Genomic DNA, 13,655 nt, shown 5'->3' with positions numbered 1-13,655 from the left:
TTGGTTCAAAATAATCCATAGTTATATCCAAATAGCGGTGTTTTGTTTGTGCGTTCAAGACACTATCCGAAGTGTAAATAAGGGTCACGCGCACAACGCATTTCGTGACAAAAAATGTCTAAATATTCCATTACCGTACTTCGAAGCATGTCAACCGCTGTTTAAAATCAATTTTTATGCCATTTTTATCGTAAAAAAGCGATAATATTCCGACCGGGAATCTGTGTTTAGGTTCAAAGACGAAAGAAAATAAAAGCATGGGATCCCCTCGTGCACGCGCCTCAGCCCATTGTCCTCTGATAGAGCACTTGCCAAAAGCGCTAATGTTTTTCAGCCTGGGGCTGGAATTACATCATTCAGCTTTTTCCCGCCTTCTGAGAGCCTATGGGAGCCGTAGGAAGTGTCACGTTACAGCAAAGATCCTCAGTCTTCAATAAACAGAGACAAGAAGCTCAAGGAATGGTCAGAGAGGGCACTTCCTGTAAGGAATCTTCTCAGGTTTTTGCCTGCCATATGAGTTCTGTTATACTCACAGACACCATTCAAACAGTTTTAGAAACTTTAGGGTGTTTTCTATCCAAAGCCAATAATTATATGCATATTCTAGTTTCTGGGCAGTAGTAATAACCAGATTAAATCGGGTAAGGTTTTTATCCGGCCGTGTAAATACTGCCCCCTACCCCCAACAGGTTAAAGTAAAAATATATATTTCTTTTTTTTCTTTTTTTTTTTCTTTTTTTTTATAATGACAATTACAACAATACTGAATGAACACTTATTTTAACTTAATATAATACATCAATAAAATCAATTTAGCCTAAAATAAATAATGAAACATGTTCAATTTGGTTTAAATAATGCAAAAACAAAGTGTTGGAGAAGAAAGTAAAAGTGCAATATGTGCCATGTAAGAAAGCTAACGTTTAAGTTCCTTGCTCAGAACATGAGAACATACGAAAGCTGGTGGTTCCTTTTAACATGAGTCTTCAATATTCCCAGGTAAGAAGTTTTAGGTTGTAGTTATTATAGGACTATTTCTCTCTATACGATTTGTATTTCATATACCTTTGACTATTGGATGTTCTTATAGGCACTTTAGTATTGCCAGTGTAACAGTATAGCTTCCGTCCCTCTCCTCGCTCCTACCTGGGCTCGAACCAGGAACACATCGACAACAGCCACCCTCGAAGCATCGTTACCCATGCAGAGCAAGGGGAACAACTACTCCAAGTCTCAGAGCGAGTGACATTTGAAACGCTATTAGCGCGCACCCCGCTAACTAGGTAGCCATTTCACATCGGTTACACCAGCCTAATCTTGGGAGTTGATAGGCTTGAAGTCATAAACAGCGCAATGCTTGAAGCACAGCGAAGAGCTGCTGGCAAAACGCACGAAAGTGCTGTTTGAATGAATGCTTACAAGCCTGCTGCTGCCTACCACCGCTCAGTCAGATTGCTCTATCAAATCATAGACTTAATTATAATATAATAAACACACAGAAATACGAGCCTTAGGTTATGAATATGGTCGAATCCGGAAACTATCATCTCGAAACAAAACGTTTTTCCTTTCAGTGAAATACGGAACCGTTCCGTATTTTATCTAACGGGTGGCATCCCTAAGTATAAATATTCCTGTTACATTGCACAACGTTCAGTGTTATGTCATAATTACGTAAAATCCTCTCAAATTAGTTCGCAACGTGCCAGGCGGCCCAAACTGTTGCATATACCCTGACTCTGCGTGCAATGAACGCAAGAGAAGTGACACAATTTCACCTGGTTAATATTGCCGGCTAACCTGGATTTCTTGTAGCTAAATATGCAGGTTTAAAAATATATACTTCTGTGTATTGAATTTAAGAAAGGCATTGATGTTTATGGTTGGAGCAACGTGTACCTTAGCGATTATATGCAATGCAGGACAGGCTACATAAACTAGTATTATCATCAACCATGTGTAGTTAACTAGTGATTATGATTGATTGATTGTTTTTTATAAGATAAGTTTAATGCTAGCTAGCAACTTACCTTGGCTTCTTACTGCATTCGCGTAATAGGCAGGCTCGTGGAGTGCAATGTAAAGCAGGTGGTTAGAGCGTTGGACTAGTTAACCGTAAGGTTGCAAGATTGAATCCCCGAGCTGACAAGGTAAAAATCTGTCATTCTGCCCCTGAACAAGGCAGTTAACTTCTCTAGGGGCAGTGGGACGATTTCGTCCCACCTACGTAACAGCCAGTGGAATCCCGTGGCGCGTTATTCAAATACCTTAGAAATGCTATTACTTCAATTTCTCAAACATATGACTATTTTACACCATTTTAAAGACAAGACTCTCGTTAATCTAACCACACTGTCCGATTTCAAAAAGGCTTTACAATGAAAGCAAAACATTAGATTATGTCAGCAGAGTACCCAGCCAGAAATAATCAGACACCCATTTTTCAAGCTAGCATATAATGTCACATAAACCCAAACCACAGCTAAATGCAGCACTAACCTTTGATGATCTTCATCAGATGACACACCTAGGACATTATGTTATACAATACATGCATGTTTTGTTCAATCAAGTTCATATTTATATCAAAAACCTGCTTTTTACATTAGCATGTAACGTTCAGAACTAGCATACCCCCCGCAAACTTCCGGTGAATTTACTAAATTACTCACGATAAACGTTCACAAAAAACATAACAATTATTTTAAGAATTATAGATACAGAACTCCTTTGTGCAATCGAGGTGTCTGATTTTAAAATAGCTTTTCGGTGAAAGCACATTTTGCAATATTCTGAGTAGATAGCCCAGCCATCACGGCTAGCTATTTTGACACCCACCAAGTTTAGCCCTGACCAAACTCCGATTTACTATTAGAAAAGTTTGATTACCTTTGGTGTTCTTCGTCAGAATGCACTCCCAGGACTGCTACTTCAATAACAAATGTTGTTTTGGTTCATGCCACGAAATGGTCAGACAGGGTACTTCCTGTACAGAATCTTCTCAGGTTTTGCCTGCCAAATGAGTTCTGTTATACTCACAGACACCATTCAAACAGTTTTAGAAACTTTGGAGTGTTTTCTATCCAAAGCTAATAATTATATGCATATTCTAGTTTCTGGGCAGGAGTAATAATCAGATTAAATCGGGTACGTTTTTTATCCGGCCGTGAAAATACTGTAATTTTACGTAATTATGACATGTAGCCCATAGGCCTACATGTTTTGATGAGGGTTATTTAGCAACTAAAGTGGCCAAATAATTTTCTTAACATGAAGCACATTAATCTGCTTTCCAATGGGTGTAGAGCGTAACTGGCATTCATACGCAGCCCGTGAGTTTCAAGTTTGGGGAAGATAATTTTCACCATTAAAAAACACATTTTATAATAAAAGCATTACATGCATAATCGCATTTGCAGTCACTTTTGATATGTGTTTTCCTGCTAATGGAACATTCGCGCTTATAGGCTACTGCCGTGTGCGCATTGCTGCGCTTATAATGTGAAGAAATAGCCTAATAGTTTATCAACATTTTAAGCTAAATGTTCTGTTGCATCAGCCTCATTGCTTAAGACAGGTGTTTTGATGCTAGTGGTTGTATTAATTTGGGATCTATTTTATGAATATTACTTTGCACAGAATAGAATAGGTCAACTTTTATACTATGGGGGATAGTAGATTAACATAGGCTAGTGCTTTTGCTGTTCGTTAGGCTGACAAATTAAATGTGGACAGTTCTTCCAGTATCTTCAATATGCACCTCGGAATTGGATAAGGACGCGTGCAGTTGTGTCCCCGGTGTGTCTATCTTCACTTGTAGCCTGTGAGGAAGACCCGATCACATGACGGATAGCCATGTGAGTGAGAGGTGCTTCGGAGCATACAGGGAGAAGGGAATAATAATTATTACATCCAGCCTAAGGGCACAATGGCCACTGACCGCAAAAGGCCTGGATTTTTGAAGGGGGCATTACGGCCACACAATGGGGATACCGCCGGAAAATTCGAGGCATTATCAAGTGTTTGTCAAAAACTAACCGGAGCTCATGCCTTTCATGCAACTTTTTTCAAATCATTAGTTTCATCATGCAGCCTTAGACTATATTAAAAATGAAAACATAGAGCCCAACATATGTATCACATAATTATAAATTAAGCATATAGGAGTACTTGTTTCTTAAAACACTCAACGCAGAATAGCTGCATGTGCTCACTCCTTCAAATCGTTAATAGAAAAGATCCTTTGTATTTTATTCAGCTATGTTCAATTGTATTTTTCATACTGTTAAATGATATAAAGTAATGCCACGGAATTCTAAGCAAATCTTGTCTGCTAAATTAACTAGTGTAGCCCACAGCCATATGGCATAGCCAGATCAGGACCTTACATAAGGACAACTCAGAGTATGCTATTCAGTTCTTCTGAAATAGACTACATTTTCTTCATATCATGGTTCTTTAGACCTGTCTAAAATAAATAATGGATTTATTGTGAAGGTGTAGGCTATATTACATGGATTTATTAGACTTAAAATATAGATGTTCCAAAGGTCTGCATCAGTGGCTTGTGTGCTATGTGTGAAAGCCAGGAGATGCTAAATGTGTTTGTTAATTAATGATCAATTACCGTGAGACCGGCAGTTATTTGCTTGACTATCACCAGCTGACAATATTGTGAGCTACCTATTGCACCCTCTATAGCCACTGTGATTATTATTTGACCCTGCTGGTTATCTATGAACATTTCAACATCTTGAAGAACAATCTGTACTTAATGGCCATGCAATCTCCACCCGGCACAGCCAGAAGAGGACCGGCCCGGTTTCTTCCTAGGTTCCTGCCTTTCAATGGAGTTTTTCCTAGCCACTGTGCTTCTACATCTGCATTGCTTGCTGTTTGTGGTTTTAGGGTCAGTTTCTGTATAGCACTTTGACATCTGCTGATGTAAAAAGGGCTTTATAAATACATTTGATTTGATGCTCTGGTACCACTTGCCATGTGGAAGCAGAGAGAACAGTCTGTGGCTGGAGTCTAACAATTTTCCGGTCTTTCATGTTCACACTGAATGACCCTAAAGCTTTCTCGCTGTCAGGTTTGGGTTCAATTCAGTTTTCAATTGAGGAAGTGAATTTCAATTGACTTCCTGAATCGAAATGAATTTTGACCCCATCCTGTTCAGTGCAGTAGGTACATAGCCATTGGTATGTTTCTCTGACATGAAATAATGGCAGCTGTTTGGTTTATTGGTCAGATCCCCCTGAGAAGCCTGTGAACCTGTCCTGCATGGCTGTCCAGTCTGGCCGAAAGATGTCCTCCTGCGTGACGTGCACATGGCAGCCTGGGACAAGAGACGAGAGGCTGAAAACCACTTATACCTTGTTTAGCAGTCTAATGTGAGTGTCATACATAAGGTTAGATACATGGTGGATACCAACATTATTTTTCAAATCGGTGAATGGAAAACCTGGCTTCAGTTCTGAGAACCCCTAAATATCAAGGTTCATAGATAATGTATGTGATTTGTTCATTACTGATTTCTGATCATTTAACAATGTAGATCATTGTTGTGTTTATTCAGTGTCTCAAATAAGAGCAGCAAAGCTAACAGAAGTAGTGGATACATCGACTTCGGCACCTTTCCAAGCTTCATGGAACTTGCTATGTGGGTAGAAGTTGAAAACAAGTTGGGGAAGGTTCGATCTGACATTCTGGATATTTATGCTGCTGATTTGGGTAGGTGGAGTGAAATGTATTTTCTGATTGCCCTTGAGGTTACAATGATTATCACCTTCCCCATATAGTTTAATGGTTTGTCTTGTTTTGCAGTGAAAACGAATCCCCCATCAGATGTCAATATTATTTCCAAGAATAACTTTTCCAGGACTCTCTTAGTGAGTTGGAAGCACCCTATCCATGTAACCTATGTAATGCTGAAATACAACATCAGGTTCTGCACTGTGGGCTCTGGAGACTGGACTGAGGTAAATAGCCACAATCACAATACATGTTAAAAGGATATTCTTTAGACCTCAGAAGTAGACTAATGTTGATATGTCCCATGCCATTTGTTGTAACCTCAATCCCAAAATGAAAGGATAAGCATCATATAATTTCCTGGTAAAGGGATATAGTATGATCTACACAACCGATGGCATGGGCTTGATGTTAGACTTGTTATAAGGTGTGTAAATATCTGGCAAACGTTAGAGTGAAATCTCTTTAATGTTAAAAGCCATCTATCCTATCCTTATTCTGATAGGTGTTATCAACAGTGAATCAAACATTCTACTTGTAAGTGTTGCAAATGAACTGTAATATGGCACATTGTTGCCCTCTTGACTCCATTTGTCAATATATCCATTTAATTGACTCTCTTTTAGGTACCCCCAAATGACACTGAAAGCTACAAGGAGTCTTTCCGTCTTCAGTACCTCAAGCCGGACACAGAGTATGTAGTGCAGGTGCGATGCATTCATTATAGGGGCTATGGCTATTGGAGTGACTGGAGCGCTAACTCTACCGCCAGGACCCCAGAGGACAGTGAGTAGCCATGACAACAAACATATATCATTCTATTATGTTTCATTTAGCATTGTGGCCAACCATGTTAAGCTGTAGAACTCATATGTGAAGTCAGTGTATGAGTGATTTAGTTCAACAATAGTGAGTGTGATCCAGGTAGGTAGTCTATGGACTGCTCAGTTTGTCATATCTCAGATGGCTGAGTTGTATCGATTTTGGCTCTGTTCTTTGCCTAGAGCCTACAAGTAAGCCAGACCTATGGAGAGTCGTCATTCCCAGCCAAGTCAAAAGTGAGCGGAGAGTGCAAGTGATGTGTAAGGTAATGAAGGCCATACTGAAAATAGAGTGCCACAGTGATGTCATCATAATACCCATAAAACCTAGTAATCAAACACGGAAATGGTTGCAATATTTTTTTTTTCTCGACATAATTGTTTTCCCATAGGAATTTTTCTAATACTTCAAAGAAGGTCAGTGTTTTGTGTAGGGTTACATTTTTATAACCATGTAAATCTCTCTTGGACAAGGTGACTTACAGGCTTTGATTTTCGATTTTAGTTTTGAGGTTGGTTCTGTTTAGGTGTTGACGAACACTGATTGGAATCATCCTCGTTGGGCAGGACGTGTTGCACTGGTCGCCTCGTTAGTCAGTCATTAGTTTCATCTGTGCTGGCAAAGGTGATATTTAAAGAGTGACTGCCCTGAAAAAACAACTAATCCCTTTGAAAACGGCCTATGTGGTATCGATATGAGTCAAAAATGTATTGTGATGTCAAAATTGACTACAAAGTGTAAATAGGATAATTTGTCATAACGCCAGTCTCATCTAAAACACAGTTTGGAACCTGAGTGCGTCAGAACGAGTACATTTAAAGTTGGGTTTGGAATACAATTGTCAACAATTCATGCCCCTTTTTGTGAAGCTCCACGTGCAAATTGCCCCTCAGCCCACTTCGCTTCCCTCCATTGTTTCATCGCCCCCAACGTGTTCAAAGGCTCACGGACGTTTTGAGACAGATTGACCATGGCTCCGGTTCGACAATGCATGCTTCCAGCAGGATGCACAGCCAATTATGGTTTCCATGCTCTGCCTAATACCCTACCATGCAGAATAGGTGGTTGGATTTCGTTGGACCCCAGTGATGGTGAGTATACCGGTAGCTAGACCATAGACTGCTGGTTATATATCTCGTTATGTACATTTTGATAGTCATTATCACCGCTAGCAGAGCTACAGTTGAAGTCAAAAGTTTACATACACCTTAGGCAACTATATTTAAACTCAGTTTTTCACAATTCCTGACATTTAATCCCAGTAAAAATTAACCCTGTCTTAGGTCAGTTAGGATCACCACTTTATTTTAAGAATGTGAAATGTCAGAATAATAGTAGAGAGAATGATTTATTTCAGCTTTTATTCCTTTCATCACATTCCCAGTGGGTCAGAAGTTTACATACACTCAATTAGTATTTGGTAGCATTGCCTTTAAATTGTTTAACTTGGGTCAAATGTTTCCGGTAGACTTCCACAAGCTTCCCACAATAAGTTGGGTGAATTTTGGCCCATTCCTACTGACAGAGCTGGTGTAATTGAGTCAGGTTTTTAGGCCTCCTTGCTCGCACACGCTTGTCAGTTCTGCAATTTTCCTGCCTCATGATGCCATCTATGTTGGGAAGTACACCAGTCCCTCTTACAGCAAAGCACCCCCACAACAGATGCTGCCACCCCTGTGCTTCACGATTGGGATGGTGTTCTTCAGGCTTGCAAGCCTCTCCCTTTTTCCTCCAAACATAACGATGGTCATTATGGCGAAACAGTTCTATTTTTGTTTCATCAGACCAGAGGACATTTCTCCAAAAAGTACGATCTTTGTCCCCATGTGCAGTTGCAACCCATAGTCTGGCTTTTTTATGGCGGTTTTGAAGCAGTGGCTTCTTTTTTGCTGAACAGCCTTTCAGGTTATGTTGATAAAGGACTTGTTTTACTGTGGATATAGATACTTGTACCTATTTCAGCCAGCATCTTCACAATGTCCTTTGATGTTGTTCTGGGATTGATTTGCACTTTTCGCACCAAAGTACGTTCATCTCTAGGAGACAGAATGCATCTCCTTCCTGAGCGTTATGATGGCTGTGTGGTTCGATGGTGTTTATACTTGCGTACTCTTGTTTGTACAGAAGAACGTGGTACCTTCAGGCGTTTGGTTCACCCTTGGGAGCAGTTTCCAGACTTGTGAAAGTCTACAAATGTTTTTCTGAGGTTTTGGCTGATTTCTTTTGATTTCCCCATGATGTCAAGCAAAGAGGCACTGACTTTGAAGGTAGGCCTTGATATACATCCACAGGTACACCTTCAATTGACTCAAATGATGTCAATTAGCCTATCAGAAGCTTCTAAAGCTGCCATTTTCTGGAATTTTCCAAGCTGTTTAAAGGTACAGTCAACTTAGTGTATGTAAACTTCTGACCCACTGGAATTGTGAAACTAATCTGTCTGTAAACAATTGTTGGAAAAATGACTTGTGTAATGCACAAAGTAGTGTCTTAACCGACTTGCCAAAACTATAGTTTGTTAACAATAAATTTGTGGAGTGGTTGATAAACGAGTTTTAACGAGCTAAGTGTATGTAAACTTCCGACTTCAACTGTACCTAGCTCGGATTTGGCTTGGAAACATGATAACATGTTCAAAAGAAGGCAAATAATTAGTAGGAGAACCCTTTGTCATGATTGATGTTGCCAGATTGACTTTAGATGCAGTGTAACTTTAGCCAGCTTAGATTGAGGGGTCCACCGTATTTTAGCTAGCTAACATTAACATTGCTAGCTATTTTGACAAACTTTGCTAGTAACAGTAATGGTAACATTTCTATCTCTCCAAAGTAATTTTGATGACATATGGCAGAGTTGTTTCCTGCTTACTGTTTGCCTACTTTAGTAATGTCATCGTATTTCCATGCCATTAGAAGTTAGTGTAAATTAGACTGAACTGTCACATGAGCCTCCAAGGTGCAACCCATGTCTAGGGCACAAATAAATATTGGATGCATCTGTGGTGGTACTAGTTAATTCATGTCTGACTACAACTGTGTACTAACTAGCAGCAACAAACCCAAACCAACCCAGGGCCATGGCAAAACATGTCATAGTGTAACTGCATCACTGGACTGAATCTATTCCAATCTGGAGCCAGTCAGTCTACATCTGTAAAGCATAGAATTAGCTAGTGACCTGAGTTACTGCCCTATTGACAACGACGGGTTATGTGAAAAGTTGTATTCAAAAATATCTGGCTTGATAAACAATTAGTCTAATTCCCCAGCCAAGCAAATACAACTAGTATTTTGGTTGTGAAGTGCATTAGCAAAACGCTTTATCCTTTCTTTAGAAGAAAATGTAATATACCACTTGGCTGTCTTATATCACCCTGTCACAGGCCCTCCCAGTTGACACCACCTCATAAGATTGTCTACTGCAGTTGTTCAAGAGATGTCCAGTTTGCAAACATGCAGCGTAGAGATACCAGCATGGGGACCGTCATCAAAATCAAATCTAATTTTATTTGTCACATGCGCCGAATACAACAGGTGTAGACCTCACCGTGAAATGCTTACTTACAAGCTCTCACTGTGTGCATTCCTATGAATGGAACAGTCCTCCACATGTTGGCAAGTATCCGGCCAGCAACCTTCACCTGTCAGCGGCAACCGCTTTCACAGGCTCATAATTTGTACAAATACAGAAGGTAACCCACTTCATTACTTTGATGACCCAATTGTGAAACATAATTTGTAAACGGACCTTTGTTGCTTTTTTTCTACTTTTTAGATGTGAAATAGAACTGTAAACTCAGTGTTCAGGTTGGTTCCACCAGGGTTATCAATCAACATTGATTGTGTGTGTGTGTGTGTGTGTGTGTGTGTGTGTGTGTGTGTGTGTGTGTGTGTGTGTGTGTGTGTGTGTGTGTGTGTGTGTGTGTGTGTGTGTGTGTGTGTGTGTGTGTGTGTGTGTGTGTGTGTGTGTGTGTGTGTGTGTGTGTGTGTGTGTGTGTGTGTGTCCGACCAGTATCTTTGAGGGGCCAGGAGCTGATCTACGCTGCTATCCCCATCAATGGGGCTCTGGCAAAGACCTAATTTCTTGCCTTCTCACCAACGGTTGTCAATGGGGAGAACAGAATTTGGTAGGTTTAGGCTGGCCTGTTAACTTCAACATAGTATCATTTATGTCAGATATCACCTATTCTAACTACCATTGGCAATAGAACAGTGACTGTATGTGTGTTCAAAGATACCTGTATGGAGCAAGACTTTCAAGATGATGGGATGGAGTCCGGCGGGCTTGATGCTGTCCGAAATGGAGAGACCTTGCCCTCAGCAATAAAATTATACATTTTTTATTGTCTTTTGATATTATTGATTCGAATGGTACTATCAATGGACCTGTGTTTTCTTCAAACATATCAGGGAACTCCTTTCTTAGGCTACATGGTGTCCTCTACACCATATAGGAAGGTTTGACGACTGACATGTTTGGCAAGGTAGCCCCAGCCCCACCAGACGAAATGCTGATGGGTAAAGTATCTGTATTGACGATGAATGACAATTGAACAATTGGATGAAAGACAAGTGTAATATTTGCACATTGTTATATTGGCAGAACACAATTTAAACAGTTATGTGAAAGATGGTTTATTCTGTGGAACTGTTACACTTGAAAGTTATCAAAACACTGTGTTTAGAATATCTACTTAAGTTCAGCAATTGCATTCTTATATTACTCTGTATGAGTAATTTTTGGCAAGTCAGTTAGGACATCTACTTTGTGCATGACACAAGTAATTTTTCCAACAATTGTTTACAGACAGATTATTTCACTTATAATTCACTGTATCACAATTCCAGTGGGTCAGAAGTTTACATACACTTCACAAAATGGATGGCATCATGAGAAGGAAAATTATGTGGATATATTGAAGCCACATCTTAACCTGTTGGGGGTAGGGGGCAGTAATGACACGGCCGGATAAAAAAACGAACCCGATTTTAATCTGGTTACTACTCCTGCCCAGTAACTAGAACATGCATATAATTATTGGCTTTGGATAGAAAATACCCTAAAGTTTCTAAAACTGTTTGAATGGTGTCTGTGAGTATAACAGAACTCATATGGCAGGCAAAAACCTGAGAAGATTCCTTACAGGAAGTGGCCTGTCTGACAAGTTGTTGTTCATCTTGGCTCTTTTTATTGAAGACTGAGGATCTTTGCTGTAACGTGACACTTCCTACGGCTCCCATAGGCTCTCAGAGCCCGGGAAAAAGCTGAATGATATCGAGGCAGCCCCAGGCTGAAACACATTTACGCTTTTGGCAAGTGGCCGATCAGAGTACAATGGGCTTAGGCGCGTGCCCGAGTCGACCCCATGCTTTATTTTCTTTCGTCTGTTTACCTAAATGCAGATTCCCGGTCGGAATATTATCGCTTTTTTACGAGAAAAATGGCATAAAAATGGATTTTAAACAGCGGTTGACATGCTTCGAAGTACGGTAATGGAATATTTAGAATTTTTTTGTCATGAAATGCGCCATGCTCGTTACCCTTCTTTACCCTTTCGGATAGTGTCTTGAACGCACGAACAAAACGCCGCTATTTGGATATAACAATGGATTATTTGGGACCAAACCAACATTTGTTATTGAAGTAGAAGTCCTGGGAGTGCATTCTGACGAAGAACACCAAAGGTAATAACATTTTTCTAATAGTAAATCGGAGTTTGGTCAGGGCTAAACTTGGTGGGTGTCTAAATAGCTAGCCCTGTGATGCCGGGCTATCTACTCAGAATATTGCAAAATGTGCTTTCACCGAAAAGCTATTTTTAAATCGGACATATCGAGTGCATAGAGGAGTTCTGTATCTATAATTCTTAAAATAATTGTTATGCTTTTTGTGAACGTTTATCGTGAGTAATTTAGTAAATTCACCGGAAGTTTGCTAGTTCTGAACGTCACATGCTAATGTAAAAAGCTGGTTTTTGATATAAATATGAACTTGATTGAACAAAACATGCATGTATTGTATAACATAATGTCCTAGGTGTGTCGTCTGATGAAGATCATCAAAGGTTAGTGCTGCATTTAGCTGTCTTCTGGGTTTTTGTGACATTATATGCTAGCTTGAAAAATGGGTGTCTGATTATTTCTGGCTGGGTACACTGCTGACATAATCTAATGTTTTGCTTTCGTTGCAAAGCCTTTTTGAAATCGGACAGTGTGGTTAGATTAACGAGAGTCTTGTCTTTAAAATGGTGTAAAATAGTCATATGTTTGAGAAATTGAAGTAATAGCATTTCTAAGGTATTTGAATAACGCGCCACAGGATTCCACTGGCTGTTATGTAGGTGGGACGATTTCGTCCCGCCGGCCCTAGAGAAGTTAAGACATCAGGAAGTTACACCTTGGACGCAGATGGGTCTTCCAAATGGACAATGACCCCAAGCATACTTCCAAAGTTGAGGCAAAATGGCTTAAGGACAACAAAGTCAAGGTATTGGAGTGGCACAAAGCCCTGACCTCAATCCTATAGAAAATGTGTGGGCAGAACTGAAAAGGCATGTGCGAGCAAGGAGGCCTATAAACCTGACTTAGTTACAGCAGCTCTGTCAGGAGGAATGGGCCAAAATTCACCCAACTTATTGTGGGAAGCTTGTGGAAGTCTACCAGAAACATTTGACCCAAGTTAAACAATTTAAAGGCAATGCTACCAAATACTAATTGAGTGTATGTAAACTTCTGACCCACTGGTGATGTTATGAAAGGAATAAAAGCTGAAATAAATCATTCTCTCTACTATTATTCTGACATTTCACATTCTTAAAATAAAGTGGTGATCCTAACTGACCTAAGACAGGGTTCTTTTTTACTGGGATAAAATGTCAGGAATTGTGAAAAACTGAGTTTAAATCTATTTGGCCAAGGTGTATGTGAACTTCCGACTTCAACTGTATGTATATATATTTTTTAACTAATGGCACACGTAGCCTACAATATCAATGCATACACACAAACTATGTCAAATAGGGGAGAGGCATGGTGCCGTGAGTTGTTGCTTTATCAGTTTTTTTAAACCAGGTTTGCTGT

The 13,655-nt window shown here is 39.8% G+C and overlaps 1 protein-coding gene and 1 long non-coding RNA gene across 4 annotated transcripts in view; both read left to right on the top strand.

Annotated features, from left to right (window-relative positions):
* Positions 1–13,655, top strand: part of LOC106562893 (interleukin-6 receptor subunit beta) — a 104,645-nt gene that overhangs the window by 18,105 nt on the left and 72,885 nt on the right. For all 3 annotated transcript variants that reach the window (XM_014127965.3, XM_014127966.3, XM_014127964.3), the window contains 5 exons: positions 5,252–5,393; positions 5,579–5,733; positions 5,827–5,981; positions 6,381–6,540; positions 6,759–6,841. In XM_014127965.3, coding sequence (XP_013983440.3) covers positions 5,252–5,393; positions 5,579–5,733; positions 5,827–5,981; positions 6,381–6,540; positions 6,759–6,841 — 695 coding nt within the window. The remainder of the gene's footprint in view (positions 1–5,251; positions 5,394–5,578; positions 5,734–5,826; positions 5,982–6,380; positions 6,541–6,758; positions 6,842–13,655) is intronic.
* On the top strand, positions 6,848–10,916 carry LOC106562895 (uncharacterized). The gene is made up of 2 exons (XR_006757620.2): positions 6,848–10,702; positions 10,810–10,916. It is a non-coding gene; the product is annotated as an uncharacterized LOC106562895 (long non-coding RNA).

This window comes from Salmo salar, chromosome 11 (genome assembly GCF_965601325.2).
Source record: "Salmo salar chromosome 11, fSalSal1, whole genome shotgun sequence".
NCBI classification, from domain to species: domain Eukaryota; kingdom Metazoa; phylum Chordata; class Actinopteri; order Salmoniformes; family Salmonidae; genus Salmo; species Salmo salar.
The sequence above is the reverse complement of the archived record's forward strand: the minus strand, read 5'-3'. Positions and strand labels throughout refer to the sequence as shown.